The sequence below is a fragment of the Condylura cristata genome, unplaced genomic scaffold, assembly GCF_000260355.1.
Source record: "Condylura cristata isolate star-nosed mole 26May11 unplaced genomic scaffold, ConCri1.0 scaffold00013, whole genome shotgun sequence".
Taxonomy (NCBI): Eukaryota; Metazoa; Chordata; class Mammalia; order Eulipotyphla; family Talpidae; genus Condylura; species Condylura cristata.
Window position 1 is genome coordinate 50544156 of NW_004567114.1, and position 24237 is coordinate 50568392.

A 24237-nucleotide genomic window follows, 5' to 3' on the forward strand; every position below is an offset into this window, starting at 1 on the left:
TTCTAATCCAATATATGACCAAGCTCTTGTCATTGTAACATCCCGAATTGGTCTTCTGCACCCACTCCAACATCCTCTCCAATCTGCATGCCACAGCAAAATAATTTTTAAACAAATCTAATCAGATTTATCATTTGTTTAAAAATGCCTCCCATCCCTAGTCAGAATTTAGGATCAATTCTAAAATTCTCAACATGATCTCTGATGCAATCTCACACTGATTGCCACCTCACTGCCTCCCTCACACTCCTCGACTCCCAGGTTCCTTTCTACCTTTCCACTCAGGGATTTCTGAGTTTGAAGCATGGAGGGAGAAGAGAAATAAATAAGATTTGGGGCAATAATAATTGTCACCACACACACACAAAAAGTAACAGTAATGTGACAAAGAGAAAAGCAAATTTGATTACTATTATTCCCTCAGAGAATTCTTCCCTCAATACTCAGATTAGGATCAGTACCCTAAAAAGGATCTCTTGACAACAGGATTTCTCCTCTGTGGCACTTAACACAGAAGTAGATAAAATGGGTTGTCTTACATACTACTCTATTTGAAATTCCTACCACAGTATCTGAGAACATAGTTAAAACACACACTTTAAAGGAATGCCTTGGGTTCTTCATTTTTATAAACTCAATCACAAATCACAGGCCATGTGTCATAATCAGTAACTCTACCAGAGCCAAAACCAAAAGTCAGCAAGAGAAACAAGAGAAGTTAATTGTCTCATCCCTGCTCCATGAGCCTCAACAACACCCTCTGCCACCTTTGACTGATTACTCCTATGTCATATTCCCTGCAGTATTTCATAAAATGCGCATTTAAACAACAGCTGTCTTCCATCTTCCCTATTTAATCACGCATAAAAATAAAGCATCACTTATATTATCACAATCATTTCCATGGCAAATATGAAAATGTCAGCACCCTAACTCGAGGACTACAAGAAATAGCTTTTCAGGAGTTTTGTCAAAGGCAGATGTTAGCTACTCAAGTTCCATTTATAGGACTTGTTTTCAAGCAAGTCTATTCTTTCTGATTTCAATTTCCTTCTTTTAAAATTATATTTGGCACTCTCTAGATTCACAAATTTTCATTTTTCTTTTGATTACTTATAAAACCCTTTGTAACATGAAACCAAACACCTTTTTCTCCATTACAAAAGGAGTTTCTATAATCAGACTATTTTGCAAAGATGTGATGCTCAAAAGATGTAAGTATTATTTATAATGGGAAAAAATCATTATAAAAGAACTTATGTTCACAAGCTCTGTGGTGTGGCCATTGTAAAGACAAAACTGGGAGCTAATTAGCTGAGCAATTTTCATTAAATGGAGAAAAACAACTAATATTAAGATTTGGCTCCTAAGCACTTGGTTCAAAGCCTATGAACCAGTTTCGAAGGAAAGTTCTATACCACTATTGTTGCAAACTGTGTCCTCCACCCCCATATCACCCCACCAGAGCAGTCTGATCCTTCTTTTGAAACTTAATCCTTCGGAAAAGAAAAGAGAACAGTAATCTAACTAAAAGGCCACTTTGGTATTAAAAAAAGTATACAAAATTCCCCCAAAACATCCTTCCTCTGGATAAATGCCATACTTAGTCATGCACAGCTGGTGTTTGCTCACTAAAATACTCCCTTCATAAACAAGCCCCCTCTATCCTATTATAACTAGCATCTATTAATTTTCAAATTGTCCCGACCATGACAAAATTTCTATGCTATGCCGTTTTTTGAAAATACCATTCAAATCAGTACCCAATTCATCCTGACACAGCTTTTTTAATTCCTCAGCTCTCCTTAAGCAATAAATCTCACACTATTTAAGTCAAAAAAATTAAAAGAATAGCTATTAAAATAATGAGCAAACAACTGCTTAAAACCAATGTGCTATCCCAATTGGAACATTTAAACTCTATAGATTTAGCAACTTAGTCTTAGAATATATACATACAAATATACATAAATATTCCTTTACCATAACTTTAAAACATGCTACTAGTTAAAAGATCATTTTTTCAAATTTACTCTTACTTCCCAGGTGATCTTCAATTCTATAGCCTTAAAAACCTATAATCTGATGACCCGCAAATTTAAATATTGAGTACCAATTTCTCTTCAAACTATGGACTTACTCAACACATCTACTATGGTGTCTATCAGACTTTTTAAACTTAGTAGGTATAGACAGAATTAGTTTTAACTCCCAACATCTCCTTCAGAAATCTTCTCTATCTCAGGAAATATCTCTATTATTCACACAGTCTTAAACCAAAACCAAGGAACCTTAAAAATGTATAAAATTGAAAATCTGATGTATGCTACAATATAGATAAATTTGCAAAGCATTACACTAAGTGAAACAAATCAGACACAAAAGGACAAATGTTTTATGATTCTACTTACATGTGGCACCTAAAAAAGGCAAGTTCATATCGAGACTAAAGTAGTATGATTGTTGCCATGGACTAGGGGAGAAGGGTGTGGGGAGCAGGGAGTTATTATTTCATGGATGCATAGTTATTATTTGATGAACACATAGTTATTATTTGAGGGACACATCATTTTAATGGAATTATGAAAAAATTCTGAGGATGAGTAGGTGTGATGCACAACAGTATGAAAGTACTTAATGTCACTGAAGTACACACTTTAAAAACAAATAATTTTACTATACACACACATACACAAAACCACCAAGAAAATATCTCTTTCCTTTACCATCCACATCCAATTTGATGTACAATGTATCACCATAAAAGGAGACATAGCACAGCAATTCACTGAACTGGCACCATCTTCCCTGCCCTCACTTGGATTACAACTCCCAGATGCCATGAACTGCACTTCCTGATTGGGGAAATTACTATATCTAGAGGCATAGCTGAATATGGAGGTGACGCTACATAACACAGAAGGCAGGTGGGTTCTTGGGGCTCTTGCTATTCTGGATTTGACTTGTACCCTAGTACTCCTGTGAAGGAGAGTTGGAGGAGACATATGGAAGACAGACATAGAGGGAGACTATTCTTGTCAGGGAGAGTGGCAGCAGTTATTTTTGATATGTATTTTTGTATCTCTCTTGTCCCAAATTTGATTGACCCCTTTCACCCCTCTCCTGTGCTTCCTATCTGAAGGTACCTTGAATTTGTGGCAAGCTTTTCATCCTTGATGACCCCACTTTGGATCAACCATGTTTGGTTAGGCATTTGCCTATAGGGGATAGTTAATTTTCAGAGCTTTATTAAAAATACCCTTTTTTGAGATGTGGTACATATATACAATGGAATATTACTCAGCAACCAAAAAAGAGAAACACAACTTAGATGGAGCTGGAAAAGATCATGCTTAGTGAGATAAGCCAGAAAGAGAAAGAAAAATACCGGATGGTTTCACTCATAGCAGGAGTATAATGGACCAGGCGAGAAAATAACAAGAATAATGAACAACCATGTATCAGAGACATTTTGCGGGGGGGGAGTAGGGAATGGGATCAAAAACAGGGGGGTGGGGAGAGAAGTGCACGGGATTATGGTGATGGCACACGGGTGACTTGGTGATGGGAAACCCGCGGGGATTACAATTGAGATGGGAAAAAAAAATGTACAAAATGATGTAAAAATAAACTGTTACAAAAAAAATAAAAATTTAAAAAATACCCTTTTTTGAGAAAATAATAATAATAATGAACAACTATATACCAGAGACATTTTACAGGGATAGAGTAGGGAATGGGATCAAAAATGGGGGAGAAGGGGAAGAGCACAGGACTATGGTGATGGCACATGGGTGATTTGGTGATGGGAAGACCATAAGGATTACAAATGAGATGGAAAAAGGCACAAAATGATGTAAAAATAAACTATAATAATAAAGTGTAATTTTTTTTTAAAGATTTATTTATTTATTTGTACAGAACTGGGGTACAGGCCAGAGATACGGAGGGTGAGAGGATTCACCAGAGACAGAGTGGGGAGCAGAACAGGCAGATCGACGAAGTACACTGCTGAGGGGAGCAGCGAGCGGGTCAGGAGAGGTCTGTCGCGCCATGTGGTCACCTCCAGGGCAGGCGGGGATCGAACTCATGCGGAAGTGGCTTTAGCTTCTCAGTGCTGTGCTTTAACCCACTGCGCCACCAGGGAGGGCCCATAAAGTGTAATTTTTAAAAAATCCTTTCTTCTCCTCTCAACCTATAACCTATACATGCTAATTCTATTAAAGATCTATCACTCTAAGAATCTGCTTCCTCTGTCTTTGTGCCAATAATGGCTAGATCCCTTTAGAGCACCCCTTAATAGCTTGGGGGTCCCTGAGCAGCCCTTGCTTGCATACTAAAAGGTGCATCATCAATTCTTCCTGGGTCTAGTTTCAAAATATTTTTGGGACCTCAGTACTTATCACAATCTCCAAGGTTGATAAGAGTCCAAGCTATCATCTTTACCCTAAGCATCTGCATTTATCACTAGCAAGCCTCCCCTCTTTGATTCTTGTCTCCCTTCTAAAGATTACCATAAACTTTTCTCTAACTTTTACTACAGATTGATCAGTTTGGAAGAGGTACTATCAGACATCTATAATATCTGAATAATGGTTACCTTAATTGCTCACAGATGCTTTTCACTTTATGTCTCTTGACACCATAACTTAAATCACATTTCACTTGGTAATGGTATAATAAAATAATATCCATGCATTAATTTCCATGACAAATCCCCCTCCATTACTAAACAGATAAATAGAAATTAACATTTGTTATTCTGTTTTATATATATAAGCACAGAGGTCAAAAGACAAAATCACAAACCAACAGAATTATGCCAGCCTAAATGAGAATCTCCATTAATGTTTCTTGTTCAAATACCAGTTGCACACAATGTTTTAAATAGTTTAAAAGGAGTATGATAAAGACATCCTATTCTCAGATTAGTAAACTATATTTTTAATCATTTCTTTTAAAAATATTCTTATAAAGAATTGGATTATTTAATTCACCAAGTAGCCCAAAGGATAAGATAGCTAAAGCTGTGGTCAGTTTCCATGGTGACTAGCAAAATCCAGAAAACATTCCAGCACAAATTTGAAAGCAAAGGTTGTTGCAGGGCTTAGGGTTTTGAGAAACCTTTATGTTATCTGTGCTCTATTTGGGAACAATCTAAACAGAGAGCAATCCTTTCCTGACGTGGGGAATCTAGTCTGCCTTCAAAGACAACCTGAGCACTTTCCTACCTCAATTTAAGAATGTTTCATTGTTTAAGAGCCACAGGCAATAAGCCATCTTGTCATTTATCAGTCTTTGAAAATTCTAGCTTGTTATCTGTCCTGACAGTAATAAAACCATTTTTTAAAGCAACAGCAGGATAGAGTTCTTCCTTCCAGCTCAGCTGAAAAATAGGTGGTTGTACTTTATCATTCACTGAAGAGAATATGCTGCCTGCTCTCTTTAAGCAACCATCTAAGATTTTACCAAAGCACAAAGTATTCTTATGTTCTTTGGAAAGACAACAGAAGAGAGGAGAGAGACTTTCTGAAGAAGCTTCTTAAGAATGCTCAAAGAATGATCAATTTAAAACAGCAATCCATTTTCTGAGAAATTGGTTGATGTGGTTAATTTGGCAAAGCATTTGAGAGATGAAGGAAGAAACAAGAACATGGTGAAAGGTTCAAGCTTATAATTATTATACCAACAATAAATAAAGACTCTTTAAAAGGTTTTCCCTTTCATCTGAACACTCATTGACCCATTTCTGCATAGCAATGCTGACCCCAGCCCTTTCACACAGTTCAACTGCCAAAAATGAACTATCACATGTTCCTGACCAGAAAGAAATAGGCTGGAACGAAATGTAATGTGAAATATTTCAAGGCCAAATTAAAGCAGTAAAATGCCACAAATGAAAACAATACTTTCTGATTTGAAGTTTACTTCATAGCCTTTAATCTTATCAAAATTTGTTTTAAATTTAATATTTGTCTACTTCCCTATTTTTCTTTGTGAGTAAAAATAGTATTTCAAATATAAATTTTGTCCTATGTCAAAAAATGATGAGTGACTCAATATCAACTCCTTACTTAGAGGTTTTGGTAAGTTTAATTCTCCAAAGGCAAAAATGATTTGATAGCTTTACAAATATTTTAGAAAGCCCAGTAACTTTGGAGAATTCCACCAAAGTATATTCTATTCTCAACCACTGTGCAAGCATTTAGCAGAGTATGTAATGATGGGTCAGGGCATTAGAGAGAGATGATTTAAGATGCATTCGCTGATGTTATAGAAGTTATGGACATAGTAATAGCAGGAGATAAACATGAACTAAAAGAGGAAGAAGTGGTGTTATTTGAAGCCACTAAGACCTCACAAGGAAGTGACATCCCATATGATACCTAATGAGTAAAAGGAGATGGGCAACGAGCACAAGGAAGTGCAAAGGAACAGTTGAAGCAAAGTCAGGTACAGAGTGGAAATTTAGATAGAGTCAATCTTTAAGAAATAAGCTAATCAATTTTGACAAAAATTTTTTGTGTGCAGTAAGAGCTACCCTACAATCAATATTAGGAATCATTATTTCATTCAATGTGGGAGAAATTAAACAGACAAGAGGTTACAGAAAACTCTTAAGGGAAAGGTGATAAAATTCTTACCTAGGTTCATGGTAACAGAAAAAAAAAATTCTCAAATAAAAAATGACCAGCACTTACTAACTCATATCTGAAAGTTAAGAGGGACAGAAATAAAAGACAAAGATGATATCAAGGTTTCTGAATACACCACTAGCAGATTGATATGATGCTTTTAAAGCCACATTTTTTTTTTTTGTACTACTCCTATCATAAAGTGAAGTATATGTCCCTTCCTCTTGAATTTGGGCAGGCACTTACTACTTCAAACCAGAATCTAGCATGACTAAAAAGGCGAAGATGCAAAGGGCCACAAAACTATCTTCTTAATCATGAAGATACTAACTCTTGGAGTCTTGAGTTATCACGGAAGAAGTCAAATTATAACGAGGGTGCCATGCTGTGACAAAGCATGCAACATGAAGGGGTCAGGTAAAGACACCCCAATAAACAATCTCTGCTGAATTCAGCCTTCATATCATTCTAGTCCAAATACAACATGTGAATGTATTCCGATAATTCCAGGCCTGACCTAGTTATTTGGGTCTTCCTTGATGAAGCCCCAAATATCATAGAATAAAAACAAGCCATCCCTGCTGTGTTCTGTCCTAATTTCTGAACCACAGAATCTGTGGGTATAAAAAACGCTGCTAATCACTAACTGTGAGTAGTTTGTTACACATCAATAGATAAGTGAAATGGGTGATAACATACAAGTTCATTATTAAGAAATACAGAAACAGGAGGTTTCTTTGACTTGTCTCCAGTCTACTTCTCTTTTACCACAGATATTCTTTCTCTTTCTCATGCCTTCTATCTCATACTCTCAGCATTCAGTTTTATCTCCTATTCCACACAAAAAATGGAAGAAATATATGATAGCTCCATCTCAATAATTTAAATCTGACATATCCTCAGACCACCAATAGAGATGCTGAGTAAACTAATAAGACAAGGACTAAGATTATTATAAAAAGACAGATGTTGAAGAATAAGTATGAAGACAAAGGGAGAACACATATGAGGGTGAAAATTTTTTAAAAGTATAAGAATAGAGTAATATGAAAAGTTAAAAAGGAAGCTGAAAGGATCAGAGAAAAGAAGAATCAAGTCAGAATGTGGTGAAAATCAGACAAGTAAAGATTCACTAAGGTGTCAGTACCTGTCAGCAGTATCCAAGGTAGCAAGAAATGAAGCAGAATGAAGAAAGAAAACAAGTATATTTGGCAGATAGTCAGTAAGGAGGAGAGAAGAGATTGAGTTGCATGGTGATAAGATGTCAAATTACAGAAGTTAAGAAATAAATGAAATTTATAATAAACTGACATAACCAGTGCAGACTACTCTCTCAAATATGGCTGTAGGGAGAAACTAGCGAAGAGGGCAGAAGGTCGAGGAGAAGTAGGGGTAAAAGGTCTGCTGATTCAAGCACTCAACAAATACACCTATTTTTCAGTGTGTGGGAGTAGGATGAGTTGACCTATAGATCAAGGGGAAGAAATTAATAAAGAAAAATTGAAAGTTACTGAAAGGAATTAATGAACCTGAGTCCTTGAAGAGTCATGAAGTAAAAGATCAAGGACCCCAGTAGAAGTATCAGGTTTGATTTCTTTCTCTGAGGCAGAAGGGGAAACTTCATGATCATTCTACAGAGTCACTTGATGAGGGCGAGAATAATAAATAATCAGTGAAAAGTCCATTTTTTGTGTGGAATAGGAGGTAAAACTGAATGCTGAGAGTATGAGATAGAAGGCTTGAGAGAAAGAATATCTGTGGTAAAAGAGAAGTAGACTGGAGACAAGTCAAAGACCCATCAAATCACATAGAAAACCTGACTCTAACTGGAAATGACAACCTCCCAAATAGTTACTCAGGCTATATATTAACCAAGATGAAGAACTGGATAGGGCATTTTCAACTGTGCTTTATTCAAGTGGAGTACCTACGAGGTGACAGACCATCAAGTTCAAGAAGAGTACCTACGAGATGACAGACCACCAAGAAATGTTTGGTGAATTAATGAACAAATGAGAAAACCTATATATGAAGGAATAAGAACAAAAACAATTCATCAGAAATCTATTATTTTCATTGATTACAAGCTAATAATCCCCCATACATGTATGTATGAATTTGCATTTAGACATCACAATTAACAAATACTTACAAGAAAAGCCATCAACTACGATAAATATTTCCACTTCTTATTTTAAGAAAAATTTTAAGTTTCAGTAAAGACTTTTGCTCTAATTACTAATATCATTTCTGAGGCTCTCCTCAATTAATGTCAAATATTGTGAATTCAAATATATTTATAAAACCCACTTTTTCTCACATGGAAACAACCCAGGTATCCACTGACATACTGGTATATTATTCAGCCATAAAAACAATAATAGAATCTTACCACTTATGACAATATGGAATGACTTTCTGAAGGCACTGTGCTATGTGAAATAAGTTAGACAGAGAAAGCAAATACCACATCATCTCATTAATATGTAGAATCTTAAAAAGCACTGATTTAATAAAAAAAAAAAAAAAAAAGCTCACAAGCTCACAGATACAAAGAGAACACTGGTGATTGCCAAAGGCAGGGTTTGCAAAAGGGGCAAGAGGAGCCAAAAGGTGCAAGTTTACAATTATAAAATAAGTCATGGAGCTATAATGTACAATGTGGCAATTATAGTTAATATTGCTTAAGATATATATATGAAATTTGCTAAGAAAGCAGATCTTAAAATTTCTGATCATAAGAAAATTTTTAACTATGGTAAAGGATGTTAATTAGACATAGTACTACTAGACATTCATTCTCTAGTATATACTAATATCAAATCATCTGACTTTAACATGTTAGTTATACCTCAATAAAAAAAACAGATTAAAAAAACACTTCTTATCAAAAATTATCTCTGAATTCAAACAAAATAAGCAAAACGTAATGATTTTGCATTTGTTCCTCCTGGATCTCCTGCCCACTTTCCCTTCTGACTTTACAATTACTACACTTTTGGGCTACCCTGGTGGCACAAGAGGTTAAGTCTCAGTCCTATCAAGCTATCGCCAGCCAATGCAGCATGATCCCTGGCCAGACCCACATGGTGAGTGGATGTCTCCTGTCTCACCAACTGCTCCCCTCAGTAGAGCTGCCTGTTCTGCTCCCCACTCTTCTCTGGTGAATCCTCTCACTTTCCTCCGCCCCTCCCCGCCCCATGCCCTCAGTTCTTGTATGCATGAATAACAGTAAGTCTCTAAAAAATAATAAAATTAAATAACTACATATATAATACTAACAATGTACCCTTCCTCCAAAATGGCTAACTGTAATATTGAAGCAAAGTATTTTTTTCATAAAAAGTGTATCTTTATATATACCTTTAAGTTACGAGAAAAATGAATAGGTTAACATAATTCCACTACAACAATGACATTATAGAACAGATGAAACCAAACTAAGAACTGGAAATAAATTATATGCATCAGATTTCTCCTGTATAATTGTGAGATAAACAGTTTCATTCATCTTTAACCCAAATCCACATTATAACCAATAATGCATGATAATATGTCCTGGCTGGCATTTAAGTACTATAACAAAATAATTGTTATCAACATTAGCACATACTAATGTATCAGACACTATTCTATGTGCTTTATGCATAATATGTAAGTGCTTTATTTGCATTATCTTCCTTTATTACTAACAACTTTAAGAGGCAGGTATAGGCAAACATCACAGTTTGCAGTAAGAAAAGCTACAATCAAGTCTACTTCTAGCACCAAGAAAACTAGATTGTTAATTCTTGCACACATAACTATTAATAAAGAAAACCACAGTGTTTAAATGGTGGCACATAATACATTCTGTTCCAAGAATGTTACACTTCTCAAAACCAAAACCTAAATATTGAATTAAAGCTTCCTAGGTTTTCTTAACATGATCACAGAACTTCAAAGGCATAAAATAATCTTAATTATGCTTAAAGAGCCACTCATAATAATTTGTGGAAAAAAGCAGGACAGCTAAGTGTAAAGACATTATGCAATCATGGGAAAAAATAAATATTTTGAGATAAACTTCAATGGAAAAAAATAAAACCAAAGAAAACAAATTCTTTGAAGATAATGTTACTTCCTTTTTTATCTTTGAGTCCAATTAAAAGTGTAATGTTCCATTCCAGTAATGGAAAAATGAGTGAAAAGGTTTGCTAAATAATCAAGTAAGATGTCTACCAATTTTTATTTTGAAATATTATTTACAAAAACTTTTATTAAGCTACCAATACTAAGAAGTGATTTAAAACTTGCTCTGTATCAGCCATTTTGCTGAGCATTTCACATATTTTCCCATTTGATTTTAATTACTTCATTTGCTCAAGAGAAAAGGCATAATGTAGCAATGAACAAACTATAGGCAATTTACTCAACACTCAGAATTTGCCATATATATGTCACACATATATTTCATAGTTGTGTATGTATATTTCACACTGTTACTGTTACTGTTACTGTTCCCGTAACATATTTCAATGCCATTACCAATATTTACCATATAGCTACTATGAATGGCCAATGAGCTAGGCACTGAGGAAGGAAAAACCAAATTATTTGTCTTCAGAAGGCTCTCCGACAGGAGATAAATCAGTAAACATTTTTTTCTTAATAGTATAGGAAGAATTAAGATACATGTGTTAGAGCTCTACTTTATGGCTTTAAAATTCTTGGACATCATCAAGAAAGCATCATAATTCTTCACTTCCACTGCCATCATAACAAAGTCATTTTCCCAAAGAACCCAAACAGCTATAGAAGCTCTTCATTGGAAGTGTGACCTTTAAAACATCTAGTGAGTCTGAGAAGCCATTTTAAGCAATGCAGAAGGTTCACAGACTGTGTGGTAATGAGACACCCAAACATGAGCATTCCAAAGGCTTGGGAATTGGCACCATGAAGAATGTGGATGCCTTGAATGCAAGGCTACAAAAGGGAGATGGAAGAATTTGGAACAAAACATAACTGTATCAGAAGATTCTCAGACTAGTGCCCACTTTAACTGTGAAAAAGATTTTTGTGGGTGGCATTAAAGAAAATAGTAAATAGCATCATCTACAAGATTACTTTGAACAGTGCAGAAAAAGTGAAGTGACTGAAATCATGACTGATGGAGGCAATGGCAAAAAGGTTCTGCTTATATAACCTTTGATGACCTTGATTTTACAGGCAAGAAAGTCATTCAGAAAATCTGTACTGGGAATAGCCAAATTGTAAAGTAAGGAAAGCTGAGCAAAAGATGTCAAGTACTTCATCCAATCAGTGGTTAATGTAGTTCTGGAAACTTCAGTGGTAGTCACAGAGGTGGTTTTAGTGAGAATGACTACTTTGGTTGTGGAGGAAACTACAGGAATCAAGGTGGCTTCTGTAATAGCTATGGTAGCAAGGGAGTTAGCTATAATGGATTCAGTAATGTTGGAGGTTGAGGAGGTAGCCCCTGGTTACTCTGAAGAATGTAAAGGCTATAGAAGTGGAATACAGGCAGTGGTTACAGCTAAGTTGTATCTCTGACAACTGTAACAACAGAGGAGGTAGAAGCAATTTTGGCAGTGGAAGAGGAAGCAGTATTGGAGGTGGTGGAAGCTACAGTGATTTGGGCAATTATAACAATCACTCTTCAAATTTTAGACCCATGACAGGAAGAAACTTTGGAGATAGACACTCTGGGCCCCATTGGTGATAAAGTCTGAAACTATGCCAAACCATAAAACCACAGGTGGCATCCAGCAGCTATAATAATTATGGAAGTAGCAGGCGGTTTTAATTAACTGCTACTTAGCAGAAGTGGAGAACCAGAGAAACGAAAGGGGAGCTATAGATTATGACCAATTTGTGAACTCAGCCAAACACAGTGGTGGTAGGGCCTAGCTGCTATAAAGAAGATATGCTTTAAACAACACTCATATATGGGCAAAACTTAAAGACTCATTTATGACTAATTATATAACAGGTTATTTTAGTTTCCATTCTGTAGAAAGTACAAAACAAGCCAACAAAGGATTTTAATATAGCTTGACATTTTTTTTGTACCTATACTGTTGATTGCTAAATGCAATGTATTTATACCAAATAAATATCTTTTAAAAATAACAGTATGGAAATTGCTAAGTCCTTTCCTCAAGGCATCATAGAAAAGAGGCAGAGGTCACCTCACAAAAGACCTTAATAAGGTTCTGAAAAATACAGTGACATAAAATGAGAGGAGCTACTCTAGAAAGCTGTAAAGGGCAAAAACAGCAGAAACAGATGTCTGAATTGAAGGTAGAAAGAACTGCATAACCCCAGTAGCACAAAGAAAGTTATAGAGAAGAAGCATTTGCTTTTACACATGTCAACTTTGAATGTAAACATTCAAATGAACATCAATAATCCAGTAGATCAAACATCTAGTAGGCAACTAGCGAGACAGGAGAGATAACTGAACTGGTGATGCTTTTGGAATACAGGACACGTACACAGTTGTAAGTGGGAAAGTGAGAAAAGCTGAAATTATTAAGCAGAGAATATAAAATGAGAAAAGGGCCAAGTAGAACCACTGTACTTTAAAGAAGCCAGAAAAGAATAGTGTATAGATCATGAAATCACAAGACCTCTCATCTTATAACCCCCCTCAAAAAACAAGGAAAAACAAAACTTTGTAATGACATACTGAGATACCTGTCCACGCACTCAATTTACCACTACAGCAAACATATATATTTCTTAAGTCATAAAGCTCAGTGCTAGCTGATATGGGTACCAAAAAATAAAGACAACATACTTCTTCATCTGCTCCCCACTCTGTCTCTGGTGAATCCCCTCCCACCACACCTCTGGCCTGTACCCAGTTGCTTCTCCTTCCTCATCTACAATGGGGTAATAGTGTCTATTCCCATCTGGTTGTTGTGAAGAGTGAATGAATTAAGTGTCAATCTATGAGAAATAGTGCTTGACATACATTGTTCAGTGTTCTATGATTGTTAGTTGTATTAGTTGTTCTATAAATTGGCCACATGGGTCAAATTATAAAAATAAACAGTACTATTGAATTTCAAAGATGGAAAAAGCACTTTCATTTCAGGGAACATTTGCCCTAAAGAGTAAGGCTAGTTTATACAGTGCCTCTGTGCAAATTAGACTGCAGCCTGCAAAGGGCACATGAAGAAAAGGATAGTCTCAATCCCTTCAACAAGCACCCTTGAGATGAAAACAGAACATTATACATGGCCTGAAAGACAAGACATATAAAATTGAAAGCTGAAGAGAAAATCCCATTAGAAATGTTGAAGAAACGTAGTTCAAAATTACGTTCAGCTCAGCTAGAACTGGCAATGGCAAGTAACCCAGATTGCTAGAGTGCAAGAATCATTTAGAAGAATAGCTGAAAATAAACCCAGAAGGGTAGGCGGAAATCAGATCATACAAGACCTCGAATACCATTTGAGCAGGATTTGAGCAGAAATATTGATTCCAATAGTGCTTTAGTAAGAGTAATCTAGTACTATATACCAAGTAGACCTGACACAGCAGCTAGTCATTGATCTTGTGAGTTCCGCAAAAGCAATGACTAATTCATTTCTGTATCCTTCAAACTAACATAAGTGCTTGGGCTAGAGTATAACTGAGATAGAAATCACTAGGTGAGCCAAAGAGAAGTAACACGAGCCTTAAGTACAATGGGAAATAGAAAAATGCATATAGGGAGCCGTCCTGATGGCTCAATCGGTTAAAGCACAGCACTATGAAGTATCCGCAGCCACTGCAACATGAGTTTGATCCCTGGCCAGGGAGGTGACCTACATGATGAAGCAGATCTCTCCCCTCAGCAGTGTATACCACTGCTCCCCTCGGCAGTGTACTTCATCAATCTGCCTGTTCTGCTCCCCGCTCTGTCTCTGGTGTGTCCTCTCACCCCCCTCCCACCTCTCTGGCCTGTACCTTAGTTATGTATGCATAAATGAATAAATCTTTATTTTAAAAATGCATATTAGAAAAAATATTGCAGAAATAGAAACAAGGATATCTACTGGCTGAGGAAATATTGTAAGGATAGGGTAGAAACAATAGACTATAAAACTGATAAGTATCACATGCACTCACTACAGGTTCTGTGAAAACAAATGCAGTATGTTCATAAAAATGTGCTTTTTTTTTTTAAGCCTGGTTTTCCCTAGAATAAGAGCTTGTTATCTTAGACAAATACACTGCTATATTTAACCTTGGAGGGTTCCACATTTTAAAATACTTATCTCCCTTTGACCTTCACTAGATTATAAAACTGTAAGACTACACAATGTGTCTACTCTGCTATAAAGCACAATAAAACTCTATTAAGTGTTGCTTTAATTAACACTGCATTCAAAAAAGAAACTATTATTGAACCTATTTCAGCTACACAACAACAAAATACACACACACACAGATATAAACAAAATTAAAGTACCATGAGTGTTAGTTTGCTGAAGTGAAATAATTCACTTAGGAAACTCACAGGGCTTATCAAGTTTCCAGTAGCCTTTATGTTTCCCTCTCCCCAGGCTCAGTGCTCAGCCCCTTGTGATTAATTTTACGCTACAGAAGATAACAGCCATGATAAGGGTTGTTAAGAAGATGGGGGAAGTGGGAAGAATCAAGAAACATGGATCAGTGGCTGCCAGTAAATGTTTTAAAACCACCAATTTTGCCAGTTTTCATTTGATTTAGAAACTTCTCTCATAACCTATATAAAGCTAATAAGATAACAAAAATACCCCAAAATTTAACAACTGGCTCTCAGAAACCAAAAGTAAATTCCAACACACAGTGGATAAAATATTTACCTGCATGGCATACATGATCCCAGTATTTTACTATGCAATACTACTATTCATGTCCCCAAAGAAAAGGACAAAGGACAAGGGAAAATTCACTCCGTTTCTATATGGCCTTTACCTCAATCCACAAAGTAGTCTTCCTTTGGACTGGGTTTATGATATAGTCCAGAAATTCCTCTTGCCTAGGCCTATGACATCCAAACTTTTTTGACTACACACTTCAACCAGTAAAACTTGTTTAAAAAAAATTCAAACACACATCTCTCTCTCTTTCTCTCCATACACACACACATACACATACGTTTATAAATTATACTATACTAGAACTTCTATAAATTACAAAGCATACACTAAAAAAATGCAATTTTTAAAGATAAAATTTAAATTAATACAAATAGAAAAAATTCTCTTCATATCCCAAAGAACTCTTATATACCCCCTCCTCCAGTGTTTACCCAATCTTGTTTAGAAAATATTAAAACCAATATTAAAGGTAAAATGAGTACCTTCTAGACCTGTTTTTCCCTAGTCCTATAACCTAATTTAGTAAGATCTTTCCTCTGAGTCTGAAAAAAAAAGCAAACACTAAAGCATAGAAAATAGAGGAGAGAAGAGTTATCAGCCAGGTCTTAAGAAAATCTGGCTGGGCCCTCCCTGGTGGCGCGGCGGGTTAAAGCACTGCACTGAGAAGCTAAAGCCACTTCTGCATGAGTTCTACTCCCGCCTGCCCAGGAGGTGACCACATGGCGTGGCAGATCTCTCCTGACCCGCCCGCTGCTCCCCTCAGCAGTGTACTTCATCGATCTGCCTGTTCTGCTCCCCACTCTGTCTCTGGTGAAGCCTCTCACCACCCCTGAGCCTCTGGCCTGTACCCCACTTCTGTATGTACAAATAATTAAATCCTTAAAAAAAAAAAAAAAAAAAAAAAAAAAATCTGGCTGAATAAGAAATAGGTCAAAGATCCCTCTGAAAATACAGACTCTACTGAATAATACTCCACGATTAGAGAAGCTTCAGGAAACCATGCTAACTGTTAAATCAACATACCCCAGAACTTTGCCCCAATAAATGTCCTTGAACCTAAATATCTGAATCTGCATAGGCAAACAGAAAGACTGAGAGGAACCTTAAATTTCCCCTCAAAAATCATACATTTCCTCTAAGATATTATTAAGTAAGTCTTGAATTGGGAAGTACAGAGTCTAAAACTATACCAGATACTTACAAGTATGGAAAAGATACAGTCTTCTTTTCTATATGCATACAATCCTCTGGCAGATCACAATTTAAACATGCTGCTCCCTAATTAAAAATACTACTAGTCAAGACAAGTTATATAAAATTGATCTTTCTTAAGCATATATAAATTAATTAGAGACTTCACAAGGCAGTAGCCAATCAAAACCACTATAGTGTATTATATCACACGATCTTTGAATTATCTTAATATGCTGCTCAGCTCTCCAGACTTTTTTCTCCCTGGCTTCCATACTAACCACCACAATTTATCAAGAACAAAAAGTAAAAACCCTAATCAGGCTGGCAGGACACTGAAAACTTCCTAATGAGGGTTACAAATAAGTTTAAAACATCATAAGGATGCTCAGTAATTTCTGAAAAAGCAGTCCAGTAATAGTCTTACTGCTTTACTGCCTGTCATATACAGAAAGCAGTAAGATGAGGCTACCCTCATCCTTGAAAACAGAAAACAAGAAATTTCCTGAGCTACCAACTCATCAACATTTAACATGACAGAATCACTCTTTTTAAAAATATTCTTTTTATCCTTTGATTCTTTACCACACAGTTGCCACACAAAGTCCTAGGATTGAAAGTTTTGACTATAATGATAACCATTAACATACTCCACACCAACAAACTTCTCCCACCCCCACCACAGAATTTTCCCCATTTTTTTTTAACTTTAAGGAAGTAAGGACCCTTCTCTAGAATAACTAAGTGCCTTAATAAAAATGTTTATCTAATGTATTATTGTTTGTCACATTAATAAGGCTTCCTAAACACACACTAACTCCTTTCTCTCCAAGTTCTCACTGAATCAAGAGAAAAAACAATTTAAAAGTAAATAAAAACCATAATCACATTAGAAGACAAAACTCTAATTAGCAATTTAGTTTTTAAAACTCCAGATCCAAGGTTCTCAAACTTTATCCTACATCAAAATCACCTACAAAGCTGTTAAAACATATCTTGAGGGGATCCACCACCAGGATTTCTGATCTACTATGTCTGAGGTTGGAGTCCAAGATTCTGTAAATCTAATAGCTTCCCAAATGATATAAGAATCAAAACTTAAGTAGAGGTCATTAAGAGAAACATTTTTTATTAATTCCAATTAGAGTAGAGAGTTAAAAGAATAGCATAAGCAGTTTTTTATTTTTGTTTTTGTTTTTTTTTAAGAGGATAACAATTGGAAAAATAACAACTCTGGAAATCTGGGATAATTTTCCAAATTAAAAAAAAAACTAAATAATAACTAAAACCCAACTAAGCAGTGTAAACACAGAGCAAAAGACAAAGAGCTGGAGACTGTAAGAGAAAAATGAGTAAGTACAAAGAGTCAATATGAGTCAATATCTACCTAATATATTTCTAGAGAAAGAACAAATACATCACTAAAAGAAATCAATGAAGAAATTTTCCCTAAGCTAAAAAAGACTCAAACATTAATATTGGTAGGCCAATTTCCAAGCAGAAAAAAAAAATTGTAAAGCAAGAACTAGACTCCTATTTGTGACACTTACAACCTTAAAAGAAACAAACAATATCCTAAAGCGTGGGTGGGGGAGAATAAAACATAGGTTAATACAAAGAAATGTACCAGACTAGCATCAGACATTTCAATAGCTTGCTAGACAAAAATGGAACACTGTTTTCAAGTTACAAAGAGGAAATTATTTTAAACCTAAAATTCAACATCTAGTCAAACTTTCAAAAAACAAAGCAAAATAAAGACATCTTTGGAAATTCAAGAACTAAGAAAATTTACTTCCTGTGTATATTAGTTTCCTACTTGTATAAAAAAAATTGTCACAAAAGTTCAGAATGGGTTGCAGGTATTGGGAGGATTATTCTCAGGAAGAATCCACTTCCTTGCTTTTTTTAGCTTCTAGAGGTTGCCTGAATTCCTTGAACTGTGGTCTTTTCTCATTTTTATTAAATGTAACCAGTACTTAGGCAGCATTTTGAATTCCAAAAAGAGATGCAATTGACTAAAGGTACAAGTGCAGCTTCGGACACAGAAAATGAAAATTATCAGTATGCTCTTTATCATGACCTTAAAAAACATTTGAATAAATTAGCATTTCTATTTATAAATACCTACCGAATCATTCACTGATAATGCAAGAGCAAGGTTCACTGCAAAAAAAAACAGAAAAGTAGTTAAATGTAGTGACTTTCCTAAAAAGTTAACTCATTTTGCTTTTTAATATTTTCAAAGTAATACAAAAAGAACAAAATTTTTAAAATAATGTAATAGTTTATTTTTACATCATTTTGTGCCTTTTTCCATCTCAGTTGTAATCCCTGCGGGCTTCCCATCACCAAATCACCCATGTGCCATCACCATAGTCCAGTGCACTTCCCTCCCCACATTGTTTTTTGATACCATTCCTCACTCCATCCCCATAAAATGTCTCTAGTATATAGTTGAAGAACAGAAATTTTTAATATAGCTCTCTTACTTGATTAAAACAAGAACATGGAGATGTAGAAAGTAAAAAAGACAAAAAAGAAAGCAATATTCCAACATAGTAGATACCTGCCCCAAAATTAACATTTCAAATAGCCCATTTATAATATGTTTCAATTTCATTTAAATAAACAAACTTTTGAAAACAATGTTAAGGCATAAATATTTCAATTATTTTCAAAAACATACTCTGCAGAAAAATAACTACTTCTAAAAATTAAAATTAATAGGATCCTATTGCTTTTTAAAGATAAAATATTGGCTAAAATGTTGGTGCAGTTGTTTTCTTTATAATAGTTAAGAATGTAAACTTCAAGACTGACCTCATTCAATTCCTGACCTACCACTTTCTATTATGTAACTTTCAGTAGGAAATTTTACCTCATGCTTGTTTTCCTCTATAAAATGAGGGTAATTTCTATTTCATAATTATATTAAGGATTAAATTAAGTACCTTATGTAAGTACTTAGCCTCAGTATGGCACTTTGGTAAATTAATTTTAACAAAACAGAAAATAATTCTGAATTTCAAAAACATCACAGGATAAACATAATCCAGCTTTTAAGCACAAACTTTAGAGAATGATGCATTTTAATGTTTCTACATTTATACAACATAATTACAGAGCAAATGTCATCATTCCAATCCAAAATATCTCTAGCATACATATTTAAGCAGGAATTATTTTGAGTTAGCTTGGGAGAGGAATAAATACATATAAGGAAAAGGTTTAAAGCCAAAAGTTATAGAGAGATGCAGAACAAAACTATAAGATACCACCTCATACCTGTGAGAATCACAAATACTAAAAAGACCCCCAACAACTGGTGCTGGAGAGGATGTGGAAAAAAGGAAACCCTGTTCCAATGTTGGTAGGAATGTGAACAGGTGAAACCATATGGAAAGTAGTCTGGATTTCTTAAAAAATAAAAAATGGAGGGTCCTCCCTAGTGGCACGAGTTAAAGCGCAGCACTATGAACCTGGCCACAGCCACTCAGCAGAGTTCATTCCCTGGCCAGAGAGGTGACCCACATGATGCAGCAGACCTCTCCTGTCCCACTAGCTGCTCCCCTCAGCAGTGTACTTGGTAAGTCTGCCTATTCTGCTCCCCACTCTGTTTCTGGTAAATCCTCTCACTGCCCCTGCACTCTGTCATGCACCCCAGTTCTGTACGTGCCCCCTCTTAGGCAGATTTCCACAGAAAATGAAATTATAAACAAAAAAACTCCATATGTTTTTACAATATTCATAGCATTATTTACAGCAGCTATGGCATGGAAGCAGCCTATGTCTCCTTCAGTAAACAAATGGATCAAGAAGATATAGTTTATACATATGCCAGGGACTATTATATAGCCATAAGAAAGGATGAAATGCAGCAATCAACAAAATGGAGAGATTACAAGCAGCAAAATAAGTCAGAAGGATAAAAACAAAAGTTGGACATTCATGAAGCAAAAAAATTTGACACTTTCCAAAACCAGTGGAATCAGTAAATATCCTGAGTGCTCTGAGCTTAAGGGGGAGGGAAGAGGGAAAGGGACAAGCAGACACTTTCACAGCGGTAGGGAAACTAAAAACAAGTCCATCAGTCTAAAACTGTCAAAACTAACTAAATGAACATAATAAGGGTCATTTTCAAATAACTGCAAAATAAATAGAGAAGACCTGAATTAGCAGTCATTCCTTTTGAAATGATTGATAACTAAATATGAGGCAACAATAAAACATGAGTACTTTATGACTCCAAATTAATAATACAAATCACCTCTTTTGAGTAGGATTGAAAGGAAGTTATCCTTTTACATTTCTTCTCTGGGCTTTTGTTTTTATTTTTGTTTTTAAGACAAACGGTTTCTTTTGAAAATTTTTGGGGAAATCTGATCATTAACTGAGTGCTGAATGATAACTTTTATTTCTGGTTGCCCTTCTTTTGTCGGTTGTAAAAGCAACATTTCCATCACAATGATATCTACAACCAATTTTAAAACTTAAATAGTTAACAGACCTTTTCAAGCATTTTCTAACATTAGATCTACAGTAAATACATAAATGTTAAAATTCATATCATGGTTAAGTTTTTTAAAGTGCACAAAAATGTAAACAATCTCATTCATTATAACGGTGCAGCTATGTGTACAGTGATAAAAGACTGGGGGTAAAAAATGAAAACTAGAAATAACTGAGAAGTCAAGCTACTAAGTATTTAAAAAATAATATCAATCAAATATTGAGTATTTACTATGTAGGAGATGCTGCAGTAAGTAGATAGCTTGTTTAATTTGTATGCCTATATCATCATTGCCATTTTTACAGTTAAATTAGTATCTGGTGGGAAACCTGACCACCTTTTCCTCAGCTAAGGAATGAAAAACCTACTAATGCACCTAGTTTTGTCTAACTCCAAAAATCTAAGCTCTCAATCACTGCCAATGAATCATATAGCTATTAGGAACTTCACAAATACTAACTTTTTAGTTCAATACCGTGCACTTGTCAGTTAAATTAAAGTTCATAATAAAGATGAGAATTAACATTCTGTGGTACCTGCTGTAGTAGATTTTCCAACTCCACCCTTTCCAGAAGCCACAACTATGACTTGCTTAACACCGTCTATTGGTTTCTGCTTTGGAAGTCCTCGGGACATGATTTGTGTTCTTCTTTGTTTTAGGGTCTCATTTTCAGAATCAGTTAACTTTAAAAAAATAATAATAAAAAACAAGTCATCTCCATTATCATGCTGTAGAAATAAAAACAATTTGGAGTTTGTGATTGAGGACTTTCAAGTATAGCTTTGTTCATCTCCACTAGTTAGGCCTTTAATGCTATGTATCTATTAATTACAATTCTAGACACTTTTTGTTTAACTTGGAATTTATCTACCAGGATATGCTGACGTTAAAAAATAAAAAAGCTGCCTCCTTAGGAAATTAAATCCTGTGTTTGTCTCCTTTATAGCCTACACGCTACTTAAACCACCATAAAGAAAGCAATGTGAAAATCACATATACATATTCTAACTATAAATTTCATGTCCTGCCACTCCTCGCCTGGGCCTATTGGGAGGTCGCCTAAAATTGGTTCGCCAAGCCAAGGCGAGCCCGCGCGGGGTTGAGGTGAGTCTTTACTAAGAAGCAATGACAGCACCTCGGGATCCAAAGCCCCAATATCTACGTCCCGCCCGCCTCCCTCTGCCCTGCAGCACCACCGACCTGGCGCCGACAAACCGACACTCTGCTTCCCCCACAGAGGAGGAAGGCCCCGTTACCACCCCGAAGAGACACCCCTCCAAAATGCAACACACGACGCCAAGACCCCATGGTACAGAACGCAAACCCGCGCTCAGTCCGGAAACAGTCGACCGGCGCGTGCTGATGACGTCATGTGGCAACGCTCGGCTTCCTCTCCTTAGCGACAAGGCTGAGTTTCTTCAGCAGGGTAAACTTGTCTGGTCTCCTTTGCAGCCAAGGACAGGCATTTTGCAGCGTTTTACTACTTAGTGTTGAACTTTACTGCTTCTGTTCCCTGAAAGGTACTTTGCTAGGTAGGCTCAGAAAAGTTTAGCTAAACCAAAAAGTTAGTCTAATGTAGCAAGTTCCACTCAAGAAGGAATTTAAATGAGACAGAACTTGAGAGAGGAGGTACAATTTATGTTATTGAAAAGACTGTGTTGTACTTAAAGCCAAAGCAGCTAAGAGTGGAAAGGAGAGACCACTGGTCTGATACAGAAATCCAGATCCAGCAACTGGATTATTTATTGTGTCAGATCAATTGCCTTAACATAGTCTTTGTAGTATCTTCTTATATTAATTTTAATTTTTGATTAGTTTCTTATCTCTATGATTTGTATGATCATTTCATTTAATTGTTGAAAGTTCATATTTAATTTACTCATCTTTAATCTAAAGCATATCAACCTCGAAGATATATTTTAAGAATAAAATGGGATATCACCAGCAAAGTACATGTAATTTACTAAGCTTTGAAAAAAAAGTGCAGTTCATTGTATTTCCTTCCATGGGAATTTCACTCAGTTTTTTTTTTTCTTATATTGCAATAGGTTTGATACTTTCATTGTTTTGTTACTTTCATTCTTATTTGAGATGTTTTCTCAGCTAATTCTACCAATTTTTAACTTTTTGCCTGTTTGATCTTTATCATTGCAAGTTAAAACAGAGGAATAAGAGAAATAGCTGTTAGAATAATCCATTTGCCAAAGAAACATTGATTATCTCTCTCTCCAGGAGCTTTGTGGGTTCTTCCAGATTTCTATTAAAGAGTCATTCATTTAACAAATATTTTTTGAGCAAGTGCTATATACCAAATACTAAAGGGTATTCAACATTGAAGAAGATATTAATGTCTCCAGTCAAGGATTTTACAGTCTATTAAAAGAGACAGAAGAACTTAAAAAACACTTACAATATAGTGTGATAAATACAGGAGAAAAGCACTGAGTGATACAGAAGTAGTAAAAAGGAGGCACTCAATTATAATCAAGGAAGTCTTCTGGATAGAGTGATATCTAAACTGCATCCTGAATGTGAGTAATATATGGAAGTCAGCTGGGAATAAGACTGTGGGGTTGGTATGCACAAGTAAGAAATGAACTGTTAAAAACTGCAAATAACTTGTATGGCATGAGGATAGAAAGTGTGGTGCATACTGAAAGAGATGAGGATCCAGTTGGTAAAGAGAAAGGTTGTTCCAAAAAAAGTTTTCTATGTCAGTTAAAGGAATTTGACCATTATCCTGAGGGAGCCAAAGTAGGATTTTTAAACAGGAAAGTAACATGATCAGATTTATGTTTTAGAAACACCATTATGATGGCCAAGTAAAAGTGGGATGGGAAGGGCAACAACAGAAACACCTTGAATCTCTAATTTTTTTTTAACTATAAAATAGATGATGCTATTTTTCACAGCATTGTTGTAACATTGAATTTAAAATAATGTATGTAGGGCCCTCCCTGGTGGCGCAGCGGGTTAAAGCACAGCACTGAGAATCTAAAGCCGCTTCCTCATGAGTTCGATTCCCGCCTGCCCCGGAGGTGA

At 35.6% G+C, this 24237-nt stretch overlaps 1 protein-coding gene across 2 annotated transcripts in view; it reads right to left on the reverse strand.

Annotated features, from left to right (window-relative positions):
• NUBPL (nucleotide binding protein-like) overlaps positions 1 to 24237 on the reverse strand; it is a 167620-nt gene that overhangs the window by 129527 nt on the left and 13856 nt on the right. The window contains exons 1-3 of one of the 2 annotated variants that reach the window (XM_004682112.2): positions 22396 to 22514; positions 21731 to 21878; positions 18813 to 18847 (exon numbers count right to left, since the gene is read on the reverse strand). In XM_004682112.2, coding sequence (XP_004682169.1) covers positions 18813 to 18847; positions 21731 to 21878; positions 22396 to 22503 — 291 coding nt within the window. In that variant the 5' untranslated portion in view covers positions 22504 to 22514. Of the gene's footprint in view, positions 1 to 18812; positions 18848 to 21730; positions 21879 to 22395; positions 22515 to 24237 lie in introns of those variants that run through there. The other variant, XM_012724416.1, reaches the window with a different exon arrangement.